The 22,302-nt window shown below is 37.8% G+C and overlaps 1 protein-coding gene across 5 annotated transcripts in view; it reads left to right on the top strand.

The window, feature by feature from the left end:
- Window positions 1-22,302, top strand: part of uacab (uveal autoantigen with coiled-coil domains and ankyrin repeats b) — a 73,796-nt gene that overhangs the window by 34,579 nt on the left and 16,915 nt on the right. For all 5 annotated transcript variants that reach the window (XM_057843117.1, XM_057843095.1, XM_057843109.1 and 2 more), the window contains exons 3-12: window positions 2,507-2,595; window positions 7,042-7,106; window positions 11,437-11,494; window positions 12,285-12,355; window positions 15,561-15,667; window positions 15,957-16,138; window positions 18,900-18,937; window positions 19,602-19,655; window positions 20,324-20,431; window positions 21,509-21,541. In XM_057843117.1, coding sequence (XP_057699100.1) covers window positions 2,507-2,595; window positions 7,042-7,106; window positions 11,437-11,494; window positions 12,285-12,355; window positions 15,561-15,667; window positions 15,957-16,138; window positions 18,900-18,937; window positions 19,602-19,655; window positions 20,324-20,431; window positions 21,509-21,541 — 805 coding nt within the window. The remainder of the gene's footprint in view (window positions 1-2,506; window positions 2,596-7,041; window positions 7,107-11,436; window positions 11,495-12,284; window positions 12,356-15,560; window positions 15,668-15,956; window positions 16,139-18,899; window positions 18,938-19,601; window positions 19,656-20,323; window positions 20,432-21,508; window positions 21,542-22,302) is intronic.

Genomic DNA, 22,302 nt, shown 5'->3' with positions numbered 1-22,302 from the left:
CTTGTAAAATCTAGGGAAAACAAAACAGATATGACTATTCTTTTAAAGGCTACTGTATACTTTGCTCGTTTCATCACGACGAATAAATGTTTCTTCCATGGATTTATACGGTAAAATAAAAGTGAGGACTGAAGTCGGAGATCGGAAAGAGGGCATCGCTGTTGACTGTACCAATAGGAACTATTGTTATTTGGGTTTGTGTTTCCCGAGGGACAGATATAGTTGACGGACAGAGGAAGTCTGTGTTGTGTTACGTTTGTTATGGTCCGAGTTGCCGAGTTGCAATAAACGTTGACTCAAATGAGTTCAAGAAACTAAATTCTGTGCTTTATAAAGAGTGAAGAATACAGAATTTAACACATACGAAATCATTCGACCAATCAGAGTGAAGTATTACCGAAACAAAATGGTAACGTCATGTACCATAATGGGCGGCAACGGATCGCCGCATACGTTTTCTTCAACACAACTTTGCCGTATCAATTAAAAAAAAAAAATCTGTCTTTATATATATATATATATTTATTTATATTATATTTCTGTCTCAATCCTTGTACGGGTGTATAATGCGCACCCATGATTTTACAGGTTGATTTTGGGGGAAAAAAAGTGCGCGTTATATTCGGGAAATTACAGTAACACCTGGAACATGTGTCGATTAACACTATTAACTGGGAGAACTGATGTGAATGAATTATTTTACTTAGGACACATTGACCATTGACACTTCAAATGAACCCAATTTTTACCAGAGGTGAAATTGGGCAGGAACGGTCCAATACACTGTTCCGGTGAAAGATTTGGGGCCGGAACCGTGCTTTCATCCGGAAAATATGATGTCAACTGTCAAAATCCCATGCTAAAAAAACTCCCAGGCTGGATCTCCAAAACAAAAACAATCCTCTAACGTCAGATTTACATGTTAAGAACAGGCCTAATAAAATGCTTGTGTCGCATAATCCATTTTCACCAAAATGTTTTATTTATTTATTCGACGGAGTTCTGTCCACCGGCTCTGTCTCACTCACTTGATGTGCGCATGCGCGCAGCAAGCCACGCTAGACTTAGTTGTCCGTTCTATTGGATGACAGACTGACATATGATCAGCACGGATAGTTAGCGCTAATTGGTTCAAATGCACATGTTTTCTAGAACAACAGAAAAGGGACAAACCAGAGATGTAATGAACAAAGTTGATGAATTAATGCTATAAAAAAGGGCAATGCAATGGAAAACTAATCTGATCTTCAAGAGAAAGGAGAGTTGAAAAGTGCTATTTTATTTGTTCTGATGGGGAGGTTCAGAACATCTTGCATACTGATTATAGTTCAATTCTGTAAGTGTACTTATTTATCTACTTTACTCCTCTTTCTGTTAATATATTTTGCACATCATTGAAAAAATACAGTTTTGAATGAAAATCAGTTTCTCAAGTATGCCTTGTTACAGGCAATGGCCTGGATCGACACTTACATACTTTTCCATGGAAATTGGCTGGTGGCCAATCGATCAGACCTTTTATATTTCGCATCTTTATACTGTATTGTTATACCACAAAGAAGGCATAGTTTGTTTTCTTTGCATAAATCAGAGGTTTGGAAGAGTCATGTGAAGGTGATACACAGTCGACGTTATAAAATTAAACTTGGTACACAACTTTTAGGCAATTTTTACAGTCTTCTTCTTATCCTCCACCGAGATGAAACCATACACTGTAGTATTAACTCTAACTGGTCTCTGTCCACAGTCTAAAAATAGCCACCATATAATATAGGTTGCCAGCCTTAAAGCGGCCCAAAGAGCATGCGGGATGATTAAGTGACTTCACTGTCTTAAAGCCCAGAATTATTTTTAGTCTTTTTGCGGGGCAGGTTTGTTGGGTTGCAGCATGCATCTATTTTCATTTTTATGCACATCTTTATGTTGGGTTATTAACATTCTAGGCAGCGGTGTGGCGTCTTAACATTCTTTGTACGGAGTCAAATGACACGCACACTCCTCAACTAGTTTTTGCTTCTGAGGTGTTTACTCTATGCAGTGGGTACCCTGCTGCGCTTTCCCAAGAACCATCCACTAGGCCTTCGTCACTGCTTTTAATACTCCCATGGGTGTTGAGGTGACAGCCATGCTGTCGCCTTGGTGGATACCTTGGGGTTAGTGTATAAACAGAATCAGGTGACTTGATGTGTTACTGTGGTCATCTTACACACCACAAATGATTTGCAGAGCAGTCAGTGATCACTTTGCTGTTAAATCATTGCAGAGTGTCACAAATATTTACGTCTTAAAGTGGTAATCAAATACATGTAAGCGGTTTTGTATCTCAGATGAAAATGATCTAATCTTGTTGGAATCCTCATCACTATTCCTCAGGGAATAATATTTCAAACTGCAAAGTGCAAAGAAATAGGGGGTAAAAAACAGGCATGATAAAATAAGAGATTATTCTCACTTTTTCTTTGTTGCCAGGGCTTCATAACGTCTCATGTCTTCCTCTATTACCAAGGTTTCATCTGGCTGCAACGCGAGGGCACTTGGACTGTCTGAATCTCATCCTGTCACACAATCCAGACATTACTGCATCTGATGCCACTGGTGAGTCTCTGCTACATGGCATCAATACTCTACCTTTGCACAGTATTTCTACACCAATGGACAGATAAAGAATTTAATTTGGCTTGCACCTTTGAGATGTGCTGTTTTTCCACAAAAACGTTTGAGGCTCTGGCTCCTTATATCCCTGGAATTGTCTGTTGATTTTCGACTAATAAGTTTGCCAGTTATTCAGAGGATTCTGTGGCGCCATGATCTTGTGCTACATTCTTAATGGGCCTGTAGTAACTCTAACGCATCATAAAATCATCTTTCACTCTCACGTTTTCAATTGTTATTTGCTGTAACAATATATTAAACAAGTGAAATAGCAGTGAAAAATGTTAATACACCATCATAAATATACCTCTCCTCATTTTCTTAATATCCTATATCATGCAATTTCATATTGATAAGGATAATGTCTGCTCTTACATTGCCATTAAATTCTAGAACTGCAAACCGAACCAATGACTGCTCCTCTGAAAGTATGTCACGGAAAAAGTTTGCAGTTTTCAAACTGCCAGTATCATTTGAACGTAGCCTCTCTTCTCTTTCCGCACTCTTGTGTTCATGCCAAGAGTTTATGCTCATAATCACGTGTGCAGCTACATTTTTTATGTTGTATTTTTTGCAACCCGCTTTCAGTAACAATTTAGGAATGTAAATTACCAATTTCATGATGATATAATCAATTTTAGACAACGATATATTTGCTGATTTTTACAAAGCCTGCCATGATTCAGTTCAAGGGCCTTCGATCAATTTAATACGATATTATGTACATGTATATTACAATCAGTTATAATGCAGGGATCGGAACATAAGGCTGTTGAGCCATTTCTGACTTTTTAGATTGCAGCATCTGGCTGTCTGCTGTCTGCAGCCGCCAGTCACTTGGCATGAACGAGCTGTGACGATTAGAGAGTGACACTACATTTTTCTTCTTTGAAATTCCCCACAGGTGCTAAATTGGGTTCAGATCAGGAGGCATATACCTGGCCCCTGAGTCACACTCTGACCCTGTTCTTAAGAAATGCTACTCTAGCAATGGCTTCGTGTTTGGGGTCGTTATCATGTTGGAAAACTGAATGACGACCAAGGGTATGGAGTGATGGTTGCGTCTTCTCTTTTAAAATACAACAGTACATCTCAGACTTCATGGTTCCATCGATTAAATGAAGCTCCCCAACACCTGCAGCACTCATGCAGTCCCATATTCGGACACCGGCACCACTGTGTTTTACTGTAGGCATCATGCACTTTTCTGTGTATTCCTCAGATTTGAGACAACAGACACTATTGACACCATCGGTTCCAAAAAGATTTATCTTGATGTCGTTGCTCCAGAGAATAGTCCCATTATTGTTGTTGTCAGCTTGGGCTCTTGCAGATTTGTCTAGCTTTTTTGTGCATTGGCTCCGGGAGGGGTTTTCTACATGGACGGCACACATGCATGCCACTCATCTGCAGTGTGCACCGTATAGTGGGACGGAAAACAATCACCCCACTTTGGCTTTGTAATTCTTGAGCCAACAGCAGAGAATTTGTTTGTATGGTATTTTTTTTCTACCTCTCTAATCAGGTGATGCTCCTATCGAGGTGTTGTTAACTTCCTTGGACGGGCTAGGTGGCCAACAGATATTGTATTTCCATCTCTTTTAAATATCTGCACACCTTTTGCTAGAGTGTTTTGACAAACAAGAACAGCTTTACTGATCTTCTTGTAGCCCTCAATCTTTGTGTCAAGAAATTATTTTCTCCCTTGAGCCATTTCTTAGCCATCTTGTGCCATTGCTGGCACCACAAAGTGTTGAGGGGTTTCCTCATTAATCAACATCCTTTTTAAAGTCATGTCTGCCCGACACCAGTGTAATGAATAATTAGATTGATCTGTTGTTGAAATCTTATTGTTGTTGAAATATTTTGGTCATGGCTGCTCTCTCAATTTTCTCTTTGGCTACTTTTCTCTTGCTGTGACAGCATATACAGTGTGGCAAATAAGTATTTAGTCAACCACTAATTGTGCAAGTTCTACCACTTGAAAAATATTAGAGAGGCCTGTAATTGTCAATAGGGTTGTTCCGATCATGTTTTTTTGCTCCCGATCCGATCCCGATCGTTTTAGTTTGAGTATCTGCCGATCCCGATATTTCCTGATCTGATTGCTTTTTTTTTTTTTTTTTTTTGCTCCCGATTCAATTCCAATCATTCCCGATAATTTTTCCCGATCATATACATTTTGGCAATGCATTAAGAAAAAAATGAATAAAACTCGGACGAATATATACATTCAACATAGAGTAAAGTACTGTATTTGTTTATTATGACAATAAATCCTCAAGATGGCATTTACATTATTAACATTCTTTCTGTGAGAGTGCTCCAAGGATAGAAAGACTTGTAATTCTTAAAGGCCAGATGTGACTTTGTATATTGTGACTAATATTGCCATCTAGTGGATTTTTATGAGCTTTCAGTAAATGATACGGCAGCCATTTTAACTTCTGCCCAAATGCATGATGGAAAGTGCACCCATGACTGTGCGTAGTGATACCAGTTGATATATCTTCTCTGCGTTGGGGACTAACTTAAGGTGTTAAGACAAAGAACAAGTGCTGTCTTGCTTCCCCACGTTGCTTCCCATGATATTTCTAATCCTAAGGAAAGGGATTGTAAGGCTTTAGCCAATTAAAAAAAGGCTCCAAAGTCTGCCAAAATTCACCCTACTCGCTATACGCTGCCTTTTATCTCTCTATATGGGTAAAATGGCACCATTACAGATTGAGTGTGACAATGCGAGAGTGGGTCATGCAGCGCATGCATTAATTTCATTAAATATTTTAACGTGACACATTTAAAAAAAAAAATTAATTACCACCGCTATCGGGAAAAATTTGATAACTCTACTTTAAGCCTAAACTAAAGACTCTGGATGAGTGTAACATATTATGTTTATAACGTTAAATACAATTAGAAAACGATTTAATTAAAAAAAAAAAAAAAAAATATATATATATATATATATATATATATATATATATATTAAAAAAAAGGCATGGCCGAAATTTTATTGCCGATTCCGATACTTTGAAAATGACGTGATCGGACCTGATCAATCGGCGGGACATCTCTAATTGTCAACATGGGTAAACCTCTACCATGAGAGACAGAATATGGAAAAAAAACAGAAAATCACATTGTTTGATTTTCAAAGAATTTATTTGCAAATCATGGTGGAAAATAAGTATTTGGTCAATACCAAAAGTTCATCTCAATACTTTGTTATGTACCCTTTGTTGGCAATAACGGAGGCCAAATGTTTTCTGTAACTCTTCACAAGCTTTTCACACACTGTTGCTGGTATTTTGGCCCATTCCTTCATCCAGATCTCCTCTAGAGCAGTGATGTTTTGGGGCTGTCGCTGGGCAACACGGGCTTTCAACTCCGTCCTCACCCTGTGGCGTCAAAATGATAACAAGAACGGGGAGCAAAAATCCCAGAACCATATGGGGGGGACCTAGTGAATAACCTACAGAGAGCTGGGACCACAGTTACAAAGGCTACTATCAGTAACACAATGCGCCGCCAGGGACTCAAATCCTGCACTTTCAGACATGTCCCCCTGCTGAAGCCAGTACACGTCCAGGCCCGTCTGCGGTTCGCTAGAGAGCATTTGGATGATCCAGAAGAGGACTGGGAGAATGTGTTATGGTCAGATGAAACCAAAATAGAACTTTTTGGTAGAAACACAGGTTCTCTTATTTGGAGGAAAAAGAATACTAAATTGCACCATACCCACTGTGAAGCATGGGGGTGGAGACATCAAGCTTTTGGGCTGTTTTTCTGCAAAGTGACCAGGACGACTGATCTGTGTAAAGGAAAGAATGAATGGGGCCATGTATCGAGAGATTTTGAGTGAAAATCTCCTTCCATCAGCAAGGGCATTGAAGATGAGACTTACAGAGTTACAGAAAACGTTTGGCCTCCGTTATTGCCAACAAAGGGTACATAACAAAGTATTGAGAGGAACTTTTGGTATTGACCAAATACATATTTTCCACCATGATTTGCAAATAAATTCTTGAAAAATCAAACAATGTGATTTTCTGTTTTTTTTCCCCACATTCTGTCTCTCATGGATGAGGTTTAACCATGTTGACAATTACAGGCCTCTCTAATATTTTCAAGTGGGAGAACTTGCACAATTAGTGGTTGACTAAATACTTATTTGCCACACTGTATAATACAGATGAAATATTCATATATTACACAAATGTATATAATACAAATGAAATATTCAATCAGATGGAGAGGGATGATTAAAAAAAGAAAAAATCAAGTCCGTTTTAACACATTTTTAAAAACTGCAATCACTATCAGCGGGGTATTTCTATTTCAAAACATGATGGTTTAACATTACTTTCTGATTTCTTATTTGACTTTTAGGTAAAAATGCTCTCCATCTGGCTTCAAGAAATGGGCATTCACTGTGTGTGCAAAAACTTCTCCAGGTAAAGTGAACCCTCTTGGAAGTGTTTTCCTAAGATCATTTATAGCTTTCCCATTCACTACGAATTTGCATTTTAATGTAGTTGTACTTGTTCTAATTTTTTCAGCCGCATAATACAGGGTGCTCCTAAATGGTTGACCCCATTCTAAATGCCCATATCTCAGAAACTACTCGATGGATCTTAATGAAACCAAATACACTTTATGTTGAAGGTCATAAATTTTATTGGTTAAATTTACAATAAAAAAATACAAATATTTGTTGGGTTTATGACAGATTTTCATAAATGTTCAATATTAGCGCTGCCTGTGATTCTGCATACCTCGAGTCGGTATTCAAGCTCGTGCCAAACTCGCTGAAATTTCTTGAAATTTTTGGTGCCAAGTCCTAATTCGTTTTGTAGTTGGTGCCTTCTTTGCAAAATTTGTGAAGAAGGAACGCTGCACTGTCTTCGGTGACTGAGTCCGAGCATACTCTAACACGCAAAATGCCTTTTCTTTTGATGTGAACGGCATTTCTTAACCTGAAAAGATAGAAATGCCAAATGTTACACACAAAAACTTGAAACATTTCTACACAAGCTGTGAAAATTTGAGCTCATTCCAACAAAAATTGTCAAACTTATTGGCCTACGAAATGGGTTCAAGCATTTTGGAACACACTGTATTTATAAGAAACAGAACATAGTCTTCTGGATCATGGCTCATTGCAAAAGCGAACTTGGAGGAAAACAAATATTAGGCGTATTTTGTTTTCCCACTTCAGTTCAATAAACTAATATCGGAAAAACGGATCAAGGCTCGTTTTCCGTTATTGAATTTCCAGTGTTTAATCGGGAAAGGGGAAACATTTCTCGTTATTTGTTAACCACATAAAAACAAAATACGGAATTGGGCTCGTTTTCCGTTTTTTGATTTCCAAAATTAGAAGGAAAAACAAATGGCTGAAAGGTACACTGACCGATCGGTCCTTCTCTGTTTGCCAGTCTTTATAAGTTAATGTGACAATTATTATTGTAACATCGGCAAGGAAGTCGCCAGGTTTGTCAGGTTTTTAATCATTTTTTTCGGAACTTGTGCAACACAACATGGCTAACTGTCTGCTGTACCCGATGCCAACAACATCATGAAAAGAGAATGTAAAAACTCTTCTGCACCTCTCTCACTCTGTCGTTAGTCACATGGTGCGTTCAGGAACAGCGTTCAAAACACAGCCACCACATTACAACCTGATTTGTTATATAATTATTATTATTATGCTTTTTATTTATAATTTATTTGTTTTGTTATGTGTAATTGCTATTTGTATTTCTACCAGCAGTATTTATTAAGATTTAACGTAGGTTTTTGGGCTGTTCAACGAATTAATCGAATTATAATCTATCGAATTAAATTTGTATGTAGAAGTACCACTGTATACCTTTATGCACGTCTGTGGTAGCAGTTGTTATACTCTGAATGTTTTTTGTGGATCCTCATTTGTGTTTCATTGCATATTATGATTTGTATTATTGACAGTGATGGTCACAGCAGTCTCCCTTTCAATTTATTTAAATAATTCTTGCGCTAACAAACTGACATTGCATCCACTGCTACCGTTTGCTCATTGCACTGAAGCATTTGCATGTTTACAAAGAAGCTGCAATGTTTTCCCTCATAGAAGTGTATACCCGGCCACCATCACCTCAGCCTCCCTTTCTCACGTGGTGGTGATTTAACGTAGGTCATAGCTGTTGATTTCCAAAGTGTTGACAAGCCTTATAGCCCTGCCGTCCATTCTAGGTATACTGTCTTCACTCCAGACATAGCAGCCTGATGCCAGCGATCTCTCAGCCACCACAGTCTAACTTGATCATTGTCGTATAGGATATCCCTCTAATGTCAGATCCCCCTGCTAACACCCCCCTTGTTCCATGGCCATTTGAGCATGATGCTCATTTTTGGCTCTTGTTGCTAGCGAGACGTGGATTTTTATAGTCTGTATGAGATGGGGCACTGTCTGTGCTCACTGGCGAACAACCCAGCAACATAAGAGCTCCTTATGACCTCAAGTCTATAGCAGGTCTTCTTCACCACAGTGGAACAAAGTATGTCTTGTGGTGACTTAATTTGCTGACTTACATTTCGTCATAGTCATAGCCCCACTAGTCCTAACTTGACAAGGTAGCTGCGGAAAGGTTTTAGGCGTGGTGCATTTGGTTAAGAGTTGATTTACAATTACATTATCAGCCTTTTTGGCATGATTCTTTATGGTATTCCTTACCAGGGTGTCGTAGCAAACCTGTGTATGAAAGAATTTCAGATTCACCTAATTTGTCCAAAAACTGTTAAGCACAAATTCCATTTTAATACCAGAGTTATAGTAAACGTGTATCCATCCATTGCCATTCATACAATAGAATATAAGTTATGGCTTCATTTGAGCGTATCAGCTGTTAGTTTGATTAAACAGGCCAACATTTCACACTGAGTTAGGAAAATCATTGCAATTTTAGATGACATCATCCTTTTTTCACCACTGATTTTCAAATTTACAAATTTTTGTTTAATGGAGCGCTGAGGTTTTTTTCCCCATCTAAAATATTTGCTTGGTTCATTCAAGGCGATTTACTGGATTTGCAGTAAATTGATTTAAAGATGTGTCCTGTGGTAATAATTTAAATCCTATTGATTCATGTTTGCAGATTTCTTCGCTCACTGCTGAAAAATCCCTGTGCAAATTCCCATATTATTGCTCTTTGTAAAGTATTTTGGCACTTAAATAAAATAATACTTAAATAAAATAAGAAAAATATCTCGTTTTCTATGGGAAGGCAAGCGGCCACGAATAAGGTACACTACATTACAAATAAGTAAAGATAAAGGTGGGTGGGTGCTTCCAAACTTGAAACACTATTTTCAAGCGGCACAGTTGAGACGTTTGATCTGTTGGTGCAACGAGGGGTGTAAGGCGAAATGGAAGGATATAGAAGTTTTTTCACAGAAGTTCCTGGTTGAACGACGAATTGGACAAATCCAAAACCAAAGAAATGAGGATCAAGCTGGCAATGTGGTAGTGTCTTTTACATTAGACGTATGGTATTCTGTAGTGAAACTTTTAAAGATAGATAAAAAAATTGGTCTAGTAAAATTGATATCATGCGATGATAAATTCATACCTGGAAAATTGGATGACGGGTTTAAGATATGGACGGATAAAGGAATTACAGCTATAAGTAAAGTGGTTAAAAGGGGAGAAATAAAACATTTCCAAAAACTTAAAAATTCATACAATCTCACCAACAAAGACTTTTTTAGATATCTGCAAATACGTGATTACTATATTAAGGATGTTAGGATAGGTGAAGGTAAAGTACACCCTGTAATACAGATGCTGGTACGGTCCTATGACAATGTTATCACCAAAATTGTGTCAACTATATACCGCATTTTGAGAGAGACTGTAACTGAGTCAACATTATATGTGAAAATGAAATGGGAAAGTGAGATGGGCGAACTGATACCGGAGGAGAAATGGAACAACATGTGGCGATCACATTTATCAACATCACAATCTCCTAAATGGAAGGAATTCAATTGGAAAAATTTAATTCGTTATTTTATCACACCTAAAATTCAAAGTAAACAAATGAATAGTCAACAATCTTGCTGGAGACGATGCAATGGCATGAATCCACACCATACACATATATTTTGGACGTGCATTAATAGTCAATCATTCTGGGAGAAGGTTCACTCAGCTCTCTGTGATATGTTGGGCTACACGATTCCCAAATCCTGTCAGGTACTATATCTGGGACTTTCCGAGGATGTCATACATGAAGGGGACCTGTACATTGTGAAAATTCTCCTTGTGGCTGCGAAAAAGGCCATAACAAAGAACTGGTTAAGAACTCAATCTCCAACATACGAACAATGGCTGCTAATAGCGGACGAAATACTTGACATGGAATGGCTAACATATAGGATAAAGATAAAACCATATCTGTTTTGGAAAAACTGGGGGAAGTGGCTGACTTACAGGGGAAAAAAAGGGTATAATGAGGAATTTTGACTCATCATGATTGTGAGGAACACAGGCTCGTTTGGTGCTCACTAGTTATATTTTTCTTTTATGTTTGGTGTATGTGTTTGCTTTGTGGTGGGGAGTGTCGTGTCAGTGTTGTGTGGAAATTAAAAATAAATAAATAAAATAAAAGAATAAAATAAAATAATAATAATGATATAAAAAACTGCAGGGCTGCTGTTTGAAAATATAATACATAAGGTACATGTTAGATGTTGTACTACTGTAGTATTACATTCTTTCCTGAAGTTGTTTTATTTTTATAGCATAGCTGCCCAGTTGGAAACGTGGATCTACAAGGAAGAACAGCTTTACATGATGCTGGTACGTGTATGTTTAATGATCTCTTTTTACACTGCAAACTGAGGTCAGCTCCACTCTAGTTGACGAAGTTGTTAACATGCCTGGCAAAATTGAATTGATAAATTGTTACGAATATGTAATAAGGCCTCAAAATGGGAATAAGCCTGGCTTTTAAAGCTATTGTATCGCCATAGTGCTTGATGAGAATGGTTATTTTACAGTGTCAAATTTTGGATTGTTATTATTTTAAATATTTCTAATATTTCTGCACATGGTTGGCATCCTTCTTCCCTAATGGCACCGAGGATCTTCTCTTAACAAATCCGCATGTACCTGTAAATGACTCACTTTCTTACAAACGTAGCCTCAACTATCACTTCAACAAAGCTACTTGTGCGTTGGACAATGCACTTTGCGTGCCTGTTGCTACACTTGGTAACTGTCTTGTTTTGACAATGAAACACCCGTCCTACTTGTTAAAAGACAATGTGAATGCACCCATAGTAATGACATTACCATGAAACTGCTGGCAGCGGAGTATAATGTGATGAATGAATGGAACTTTCGCTGTGCAAAAAGAAAGCATGAAAACTTGTTCAGCCGTACAAATCCATAAATTTACCACTTTAAAAACTACTATTTGAAACAGGAAGGTAAAAAAATAGCAGCTTATACAGTTTTTTCTAAAATTGCTATGCTTAACATTAAGATTGCATATTTGTTGTTTTTCTTCTTGCTGTTACTAATTGAAGTGTTTTTGATGTTTAGTGGTTACAAAATTGATTGACTCAATGCCTTTTTTCCCCTCCAGTCATGGCAGGCTGCTCATCTAGTGTGAAACTTCTCTGCGACAGTGGTGCTTCTGTCAATGCCAGTGATTTTGTAAGACTTCCACTTCATTTGACACTCTTTCAAGTGCATGCTTATCTCCACCCCAAGTCACTGCCAATAATGCTGGGCAAAATGCAAAAACTCTTACATCACAATATTGAACATTTTATAACATGATAAAGATGTGCCACGATGTAGAACATTTTTAATATATGGAATATTATAGAATGATAAAGATAACTTTCCCACCCTCATTTTATTAAGATTAAGCAGACCTGTCACAAATGTAAAATACATAAAGTAGTGCTTCAACATTAAGGTATCCAACGTAAGTAGCATACAGTCGAAGCCAAAGCTTCTGGGACTGACACAATTGTTGGTTTTCACAAGGTCTACTGGTTTAGTGATTTTTGGCAGGTGACAGCATGATATACTGAAGTATAGTTACAAGCATTTCATCAGTGACAGAGGCTTTTTTGACAATTATATTAAGTTACAAGTGTCAAGGAGAGAGGCTGAATTGTTCTGAAGAAGTCTTCAGTGCGAGCAACAAAGTGTAGCAAATGTCAGGACCGTCACATAAAGTAGATTCAGCTGCGGGATCAGGGCACCATAAGTGCAGAGCCTTCTCAGGGATGGCAGCAGGCTGTGTCAGTGCCTTTGCATGAACAATAAGGTGAATACTTTTGGAGGATAGTCTGGTGTCTAGAAGGGCAGAAAAGAAGCCACTCTCCTGGGAACTTTGGGGACAGACTGATATTCTGCAAAAGGTACAGGGCTTGGACTGCTGAGGAGTGTGCTAGTTATTTTCTCTAATATGTCCCCTTTTCTGAGTGGTTGGATTTGGGGCATCTGGTATCATGCCAACAGTACAGCATCCAAAGACCATTCATGAGTAGAGCTGCTTCTCAGCCAAAGGACTGGCCTGACAATTTTGCTTAAGAATGCAGCCATGAATAAAGACCTTCAGATTCTCCGAGAGCAACCTCTCCGAACTTTCCAAGAACAGCTTGGTCTCAATCAATACCTTTTACATATCATAACAACAAATAAACACAACATCCACACTTGAAGCATGGTGGTGGCAACATCATGCTGTGGGGATGTTTCTCAGCTACCGGACCTGGAACACTTGTAAGGATTGACGGCAGAATGAATGCTGCAAAATACACAGAAATCGTGGGGGACAATTATCTTCAATCTACACCTACTGTACCTCACAATTTATTAATTTTTAAAGTTTTTTTATGCACCAAAAGTGTAGTTATGGTGTTAGCTCACTGAAAGGGTACCACGGATAGAAAGACATGTAGTTCTTAAAAGATAAATGTTAGTACGAGTTATAATTTCATTTTAAAACCCCTCTTAATGTTTTCATTTTAATTAAATTTGTAAAATTATTTTAACTAATAGGTCGCCATTGTTTTAGACATCGCAGGGCGTTGATTTTGGGTACACTGCCGAACTTCTGCAGTGTCACTCTCTTACTACATAAACATTTCATCAGTTCTGCCCTTCCATTTTGAACCCGAGTGAAACATTAATGAGAAGGACGGCAAAAGCAAAATGAACTGGAAAGACAGGATGAGACAAGCAGCGTTCATGTGTCAAGTTCACTACTGACAGCACTCTCCTGCTCTTGTGACGAGAGGAGGAGAGTGTTTTATGTCAAAAACTGTTTGCAGATCTTCACAGTAAACTATTGTGTGATCCAACTTATTCCAATATTATTATGGAGATAGTTAGCATCCAGAGCTGTTGTGTGCTTTACATATGATTAGGGTATACAATGAAACACAGCAGTTTATTTTTGGCAATAGCCCGTTCATCACAGCACAGGAAAATGTTGATGCAGTTTGCCTCTACTGAGACGTCTAATGGCGTCTTCTTATTTTTGTCACGTAAAAGCAGATGTCCAGATTGTATATCGTCCTGCCGGTGTTCTCAGATTTATCAGATATTGCTCCAAAAGCTTGCTTCCCAGTGAATAAGCGACACGAAAAACGAATAAACGTAATAAACTTAGTTTGATTGCTGGCTATTCGTATCATTTTCTGCCCAACAGATTATATTGATGCCTTTTTTTGCATTTTGCACATTGAGATCTATGAGACAGAGAAAGGAGAGTGGACACAGGCGTTCAGATTTGTAGCTTGGACCGTGCCGTTTATTGGCATAAACTTCGGCAACTCCTCTTTCACAACATATAATTGAACATCAGTATCATGTAGTGAAAATACAACAAAAATAATATATCGCTCAAAAAATAATGCTCACAAAAAGAAAAGTGCTTCAATCCGTATATCTGAGGCCGTATTCTCACCCAGTTAAACAACAATGCACAGAGAACTGGCATTCACAAATTCACTATAAAAATAGGTATGCAAAATACACATAAAACTTACTCAGACTTTGGTCAAACTCTATTTAAACATTTTAGCAACTAGTTTAGCTCAACAAATACACTGGATAGCAATATTGAGTCGCAATACACAAACTATGATGCTGGGAGCCATTATCAGGTTTCTTAGCTTCCAACATACAATTGAACACAAGGCACAGTGGACCCGTACTGGGGAATTTAAGAAAAACTACAGCATCAGTCAAGGGACAAAACACACTCATTGGCTTAATCTCTAATTAATTTCAAACTCGCCATTGACACCTTGTCACATATTTAAATCACTACCTTACATAGTTATAGAGTGACACTGGAAGTACTGTCAATCAGGCCATTTGATGTCACCGATCTGCGACGTCAACAACAATAGCATGCTCGTAGTTAATTTTTTTGTTTAAACTTTGACAAATTTTATTAAAACGAAAACATTAAGAGGGGTTTTAATATCAAATTATTATAACTCATCATACTAACATTTATCTTTTAGTACATGTCTTTCTGTCCGTCGTTCCTTTAAAGAGAATCCATCTTTGTTGATTCGGAACAATGCAATGACATTAAGACGAGAAACAATTTACTTTCATTTTTGCGATACTTCATATGGCCTTATTGCACAGCACTAAATCCAAATATAAGTTTATTGACCTTTTGAAACCAGGCACTGTGTCAGGGGAAGAGACCTGACTGCATGTGATGACTGGCCAGCCCAAAACACTCCACTATTGTGAACAATTGGAAATTACAAATTCTAATTGTTGTACATTAGTGCTTAAAAGTGAAAGAATGTTCCTGTGTGTTTGTATAACACTTTTTGGGTGTGTGCGTGCTAATAAATGTCGTGTCTCTGTTCCTTAGGATGGCAGGACTCCTCTGGTGCTTGCAACCCAAATGTGTCATCCACGCATTTGTCAGCTGCTTGTAGAGCGAGGAGCTGATATCTCTGTGCGGGACAAACAAAAAAAGTAGGAGTCACAGATGTCTGCATGAATAGGCACATTGTGAGAGCCTTAGCTCATTTAAAATACTGTAATTGTTAAGAGGATGTTCATGTTCTCTACTTGTAGTTCCTGACAGCAAGAATTTTCTCAGTATAAAAGGAAAAAGGGTCTTGAATTGTGGGTTGGGCAATAATGTATCAACAAATCTATCACGGCAATTTTATTAGTTTAATTTTCAACATTGTAATCATGTGTACGTTGCTTGGTGGTTTAAGTTGTTTGTTTCTGGAGCTCTTTTTTTTCTCGACCTTAGAACAGCACTCATTCTGGGATGTGAGTATGGCTGCAAAGATGCCGTGGAGGTATTGTTAAGGAATGGGGCTGATGTCAAAGACGTGGACGGCTTGGGTCATGATGCCTTCCACTATGCTCGCCTCAGCAAGAACCAGGAGCTTGTTGCATTAATCAAAGGCTACCTGGAGAAAGCCACCAAAGGTGAGAACATGCGTCACCAAATATATGCAGAAGAAAGGTACTGGTGTGGATATGAAAGTCTACGCATCCCTGTAGAGTTTTGAACAAATCAGCAGTATCGCCATTTGGCATTCAACTGTGCGTGGAAACCGATCAAATCTAAATTATTTAGTTATAGTTAGTTTGAATCAGGAGCAGGCCATTTCTAAACAAAGTGGGGAGCATGGAATTGTTCAAAATATTAACCCAATAAAAAGAATATCGAATGCTTCAGTGTTTTGGACAATTGCATGCTTCAACTTTGTGGGAATGTTTTGGTCATAGCCTGTTCTTGTTCCAACATGACTGTCCACTCAATGCACGCAGGGACGGAATGTGTACCAAAAAAATCTACTCAAGGAAAGTACTGTTACACTGTCAGGTAAAAATAAAAATGAGCTGTTTTAAAATGTACGCAAAGTAAAAGCTACTTTGATACTTTTTTGTATGTCTGTATAGGTCGGTGGGGGTGGTGGGGTACAGCAACACTTTAACATTTTTTTTTTTTTTTTTAACAGCTCAATAAAGTGGGAAGGGCATGCTAAATAACAGACGATATAGCAACTACTATCTGAGAACATGAGTAGCCCTACCAACTTATTGAAAAAATTGAGTACTCGCAATACAACACTTCAACGTGGTTAGCAGCTTGCTAAAATGTCTGGCTGCTGGAGACAACTGCAATAATTGGCTATTGCAGCTTTCCTTTGTATTTTATCCTCGTGTTTTTATTTTTTTCATGTAAAAGCCCAATTGTTTTATGAGGTCGGAGATGGTGACTCAAGGATTGTGAACTACCGTAATTTCCCGAATATAACGCGCACTCCCCCCCCCCTAAAATTTACTCGTAAAATCATGGGTGTGCGTTATTCACGAGTACAGGGACGGAGACAGAAAAAATTCATCATGATTCATGTTCCATTGTAAGTATGGACCAGCACAATATTACCTACTCCGAACGACAGCGATATGATAATCAAGTTTCATGTGGTATATAATTGTTTTCATGATATTTTTCACATCTAATAAAATTTAAATGTTTTTTTGTACTATTCGTTTATTATTTACCGGTACATTTTTCTAACCTTTGCGTTGCAACATGCCGGTGTTCTGACAAATTTTGCAACCCATCAAAAATTTCTACCTTGCGGTTTTGCGCATGCGCGTAACGTTAAAAATGGCCGCGAATGCAGCGATTCCAAAGTAAACACTACAAACTTTCTTTAAAGAAAGGAATATTTACTTAAGTTTGATCATGTAAAGACATGTACAAAAGTTCTCAAACACATCCTACCATGTTAGCTGCACACAGCAACTGCACCCCATGCTCTCACTGTTAACGACTTCGCCGGGTCGTTAAGTATTAATTTACGCCATTTTCGTGTTGCACATGTATGTTTATGATGTATCTAGTTTAGTTAGCACCTTTGGATAACACTGACAGTCCAATTGAATGTAAAAGAGGGCTTTTTCAGCGCCACAAAAGCTTTGGGAGCAAAATTTTATAAGCGAGCAAATTTTGACAGAACAGTACGCAGATCACGGGACATTTGTTTACTTCCGGCTGTTCTCTTGACTAAATTCTTCCCTCCCGGGAACTATACAACTTGCCAACATTAGTTTCGCTGGTGAATTCTGTTAAAACTCGCTACAACTCCTTACTTTGTGAAAATTATTATCGTATACTGTGAGCAATTTTACCACAGAAAATCAATATTCTATTTTTTTTTTTTTTTTTTTAATATTTGACAAAAGGATTAAAAAATGCTGCAACCGCGTACTTTTTAAAAGTTCGAGACACGAGACTCATATTTATTGGTGCTAATATTAGGGTGCGCTTTATACACGGGTACAAGAATTTTCCCTAGATTTTACAGGTAAAGTTGGGGTGCGCGTTATACACGTGTGTGCCTTATATCCAGGAAATTACGGTAATGCTTGTAGCAATACAGTGGTACCTCTACATACGAATTTCATTCGTTCTGGTCTTGGTTTGTAAGTCGAAATGGTTGTATGTCGAGTGGGATAATTTAATTAATTTGTTCCACAGCCCAAAAATCTATGATAAATCCTTAATGAATACCGCAGGTACAATTTTGAATAGCGATTACACATAGCAAAACAAATAAATTGTAAATACAAATCATAAAAGTAATACATTGGAAATTAAAAAATGGGTTCTTATCGTCCCCTTAACTAGCGGACCGATGTTCGAGGAGAGAGCGTGTGTGTGTAAGTAGAGTAGGAGGAGGAACCAGTGGGCCGTACATGTTGTCTTACCAGTTCACTCACACGCACACCATGCTCATATTTTACCATCATTTCCTTCTTAATTTCACTGGTAAACGTCACCTTTTTCCTTTTTTCACCCCTTGCATTAACCTTCTTGAGGCTCATGTTGATTTCGCTCACAAGAAAATCCGCCGTGCGGCCAAACAATGAGATTGCAACGCTGTCATAAATCGTCGTACAAATGACGAGTCAAATTTTACGTCTGATGTCGAAAGGATTGTATGTCGATGCGTTCGTACGTCGAGGTACCACTGTGTTATATATCCTCCAAATTCAATCATAAAAGAAGCAAGTGACTCTAATGACTTTTATTTGGGACAGTCTTGTAATTCTTATGGTGTAATGATCATACATGATTAACACTGTCTTCATTCCATGTTTTGAATGTACATTAGTTTTTCTTTTGACTTAACAAAAATTAATTCTGAAATATGTGTTTGTCTTCGAACAGAAAAAGAGGCAGCAAAAGTCGAACAATGGAGGAGACAGGTAATTAGGCTCAAACAATTCAAGTACATTGTACATCTCACTCATGTTTCCATTATACTACTTGTATGTACAGTTGGGCAAAAAAGCATTAGTCAGCAAGTTCTGCCACTTAAAAAGATGATGCCTGTATCTCAATTATGAGATATACAAAGAGAAACAAAATCGTGAGAATCACATTGTCTGAATTTTAAAGAGGTTATTTACAAATTATGGTGGAAATAAGTATTTGGTCAACAACAAAAGTTAATATCAATACTTTGTTATATGCACTTTGTCTGCAGTTTTTGTGCTGCCTTTAGTTGCTTTAGTTCCAGGGGTTGTTCATTAGCACAAGCATTCCCAATAAAAGGGCACCCAGTATTTTCTAGATGCTTCCTCACATATCTCTTTTGGTTCTATATCACACATCATAATATTGATATTAATTTGCTTCTTATTTTAATAACCATTACTTTTACATGGAAAAACAGGAAAGTTAGTTTTAGGATGTGTTATTGCAAATCTTTTGCACATGCCTTTTTCTGCTATCACTTTGTATTTCAAATCACCGTGAAGCTGTTTTTTGATGTTTTAGAGGAGATCATTGGGTTGTTGCTGATTCAAGTATATAAATAAATAAGTGCATTATAAATACGTTCTTATAAAATTGACCTGTCCTCACCAGTCGGTGGAGCGCTCGGACACCATGGAGGCAAACAGAAGGGATCACATAATACACGTAAGCACTATCATTTCCTACTGATGTTGTTGGAGCTACCTATTGTGCCACAATTAAGTACCTTAATTTTCGGACTATAAGGCGCACCTAACTGTAAGCCGCTGCTGCTCACCAAATTTGATTAGAAAAAGGCATTTGATCATAGATAAACCGCACCGGACTATAAGCCGCAGCTGTGTTCACTGTATTGTGGGATATTTACACAAAAAGACATTAACCGGTAACACTTTATTTGACAGCAGCGTCATAAGACTGTCTTAATTATGACATGATATTGTCATGAGCATTAATGAATATTTATTACAGATGTCATTTATTGTCATCCGGCAACTTATCTCACTTTTGAATGGATGTATAAATATCCAAGCTGGACATAAATGGAGTTAGTGACAAAATTTGCCGGATGACAATGACATCTGTCATAAGCATTCATTGATGCCCATGACAGTGTCATGTCATAATTAGGACGGTCTTATGCGAGTCTTATTTATGATGCCACTGTCAAATAAAGTGCGACCAATTAACCCAAACAAATCAACAATAAGCCGCACTGAACTAAATGCCGCAAGATTAAAATTGAGGGGAAAAAGTAGCGGCCTGCAGTCCGAAAATGACAGTATCTTCCTTCATAATGTTGTTTTGTTTTGATCTGTGGCTTCACATTTCAGGACCTGGAGAGGCAGAACGAGTCCCTGCAGGAAAGTCTTCGAAAATACCATATAGAGCAGAGGGCCCTGTTAGATAAGGTCAACCTTTTACAACAACAGCTCGCACAGGTAAATGTCAGTCATGACAATTATGCACTCATTTTGTGGGACTGAGGGTTTTCAGGACATGCTGTATACTTATGGCTCGAAGTACTCCTGCATATGAAATTAATATGCTAATAAACCCGTCGTTGCTGTTAAAAGTTGTATGTGGTAGACGTAGAAAGTGGCTGCGCAGGATTTCTTTAATTGCATGAAGAAGCACAAAAAAGCCAGCAGTGCATGTATGCTGCTTTATTACAGATAGTTTTCTCTCGTCAAACTCTCTCTCTTAAAGAGACGTGCCCTAGCTCTCAATTTTAAACCACGTCTGTCGGAATTATAATAATGACAAATGGCCTCCTGCACCCTCCCCTTTATTTCTTAGTAAGTAAAAATATTTCAGGCAATCACATTTTTTTCATTATACGCCATATACCTTCTTCTTTTTCTCTCGGCTTATCCCTTCAGGGGTCGCGACAGCGAATCAGTAGACTCAATTTAAACCTGTGCATGCATTCATAATGTACATTAGTGCTTCCATGATTAGTCAACTAGTTATGACGGTGTTAACAATCAAATTTGTCGAAAAACTGGTGTGGCAGGCAACGTCATTGATTTTACTTATTCATTTATTATTATTTTTTTAATGCTTTTGTTTTTTTCATGTTACCCACACAAGGAGACCTGAATGAGCCTAATGTCACAGGGCTTCACACTAAATGGCGGCATGTTTTGTTGTTGTTGCTGACAACCTTCTGCTCCACACTTAAGCACAAGTGTAGGTGATAATGCACAAATACGGGGTGAAAGTAATCATTACGAACACAGTGAAAATAAGTTACATTTGAAGCCCTTTGTGAACTGTGGAGGAGCTAGAAGACAAACTGGTGGAAGACGTATACTCTGCATACCACTATATTACTCCACAAACTATACTAGTCTACTCTTAAGACCTATTCAACTGACTTCCTTTTGGATTTTTATCAAGACAGCTGATATTGCTGTAATTTTTATATCAGCCTATATTTGTGGGAAGAAAACTTTTTTTTATTTTAAACATTTTGACCTTCATATAGCTTTGGCTGATATTTTTCCTGTTTATAGGAAAAGAAGACAAATGAAGACACTCACAAAGAGGTAGAGTATGAAACAAACATGACATGCAGTATTTTAAGAATGTTGTTTAACATGTTGAACATGCCAAAATTATCATTAGTAAATAAGGTTCCTAAATTCAGTGCAGGAATTGTTATTGTTTCCCATTAAGGTGGATAAATTATCGTATGCACTGCGGTGGACCTTTATATTTGTTAACTGGAATCAAAACTTTCTGCCAATTGAAAATACTATTATATTCATCAAGTACCAGTACGTGTTTTTAACAGGTAGGAGTAGAAAATGCTCCAGGTGTTTGTGAACTTTAGACTGTTTTGTAGATTCTGTGTTAACACAAATACTTTTACTTTCAGCACTTTAATATGAAACTTGGGTTGCTTATACAAAGGGCCACCCAATTCTAAGACTTTTTATGCATTTTGTGTTAAAACATAAAATTACACTATTTGATTCAAAACAAACACACACTACAATATACAGTGGTACCTCAACATACAATCACTTCGACACACTATCTTTTTGGACTATCCGACGTAAAATTTGACTGGCCATTTGTTTCTAAATCTGACAATATGCTCGAAATACGACGATTTATGACACCGCCGCAGTTTCTTTGTTTTTCTGTAAGACTGACGCACGGCAGAATTTCTTGTAAGATAAATAAACATGGGTTCCAAGAATGTTAGTGCAGGTGGTGAAAAAAGGTGAGGCTTACCATTGAAATGATGGAAAATATGAGCGTGGTTTGGGCGTCCGTGAACACCCACGACAATACGGCCGTA

This window comes from Corythoichthys intestinalis, chromosome 1 (genome assembly GCF_030265065.1).
Source record: "Corythoichthys intestinalis isolate RoL2023-P3 chromosome 1, ASM3026506v1, whole genome shotgun sequence".
NCBI classification, from domain to species: domain Eukaryota; kingdom Metazoa; phylum Chordata; class Actinopteri; order Syngnathiformes; family Syngnathidae; genus Corythoichthys; species Corythoichthys intestinalis.
This window is presented reverse-complemented; position numbering and strand designations above follow the sequence as displayed.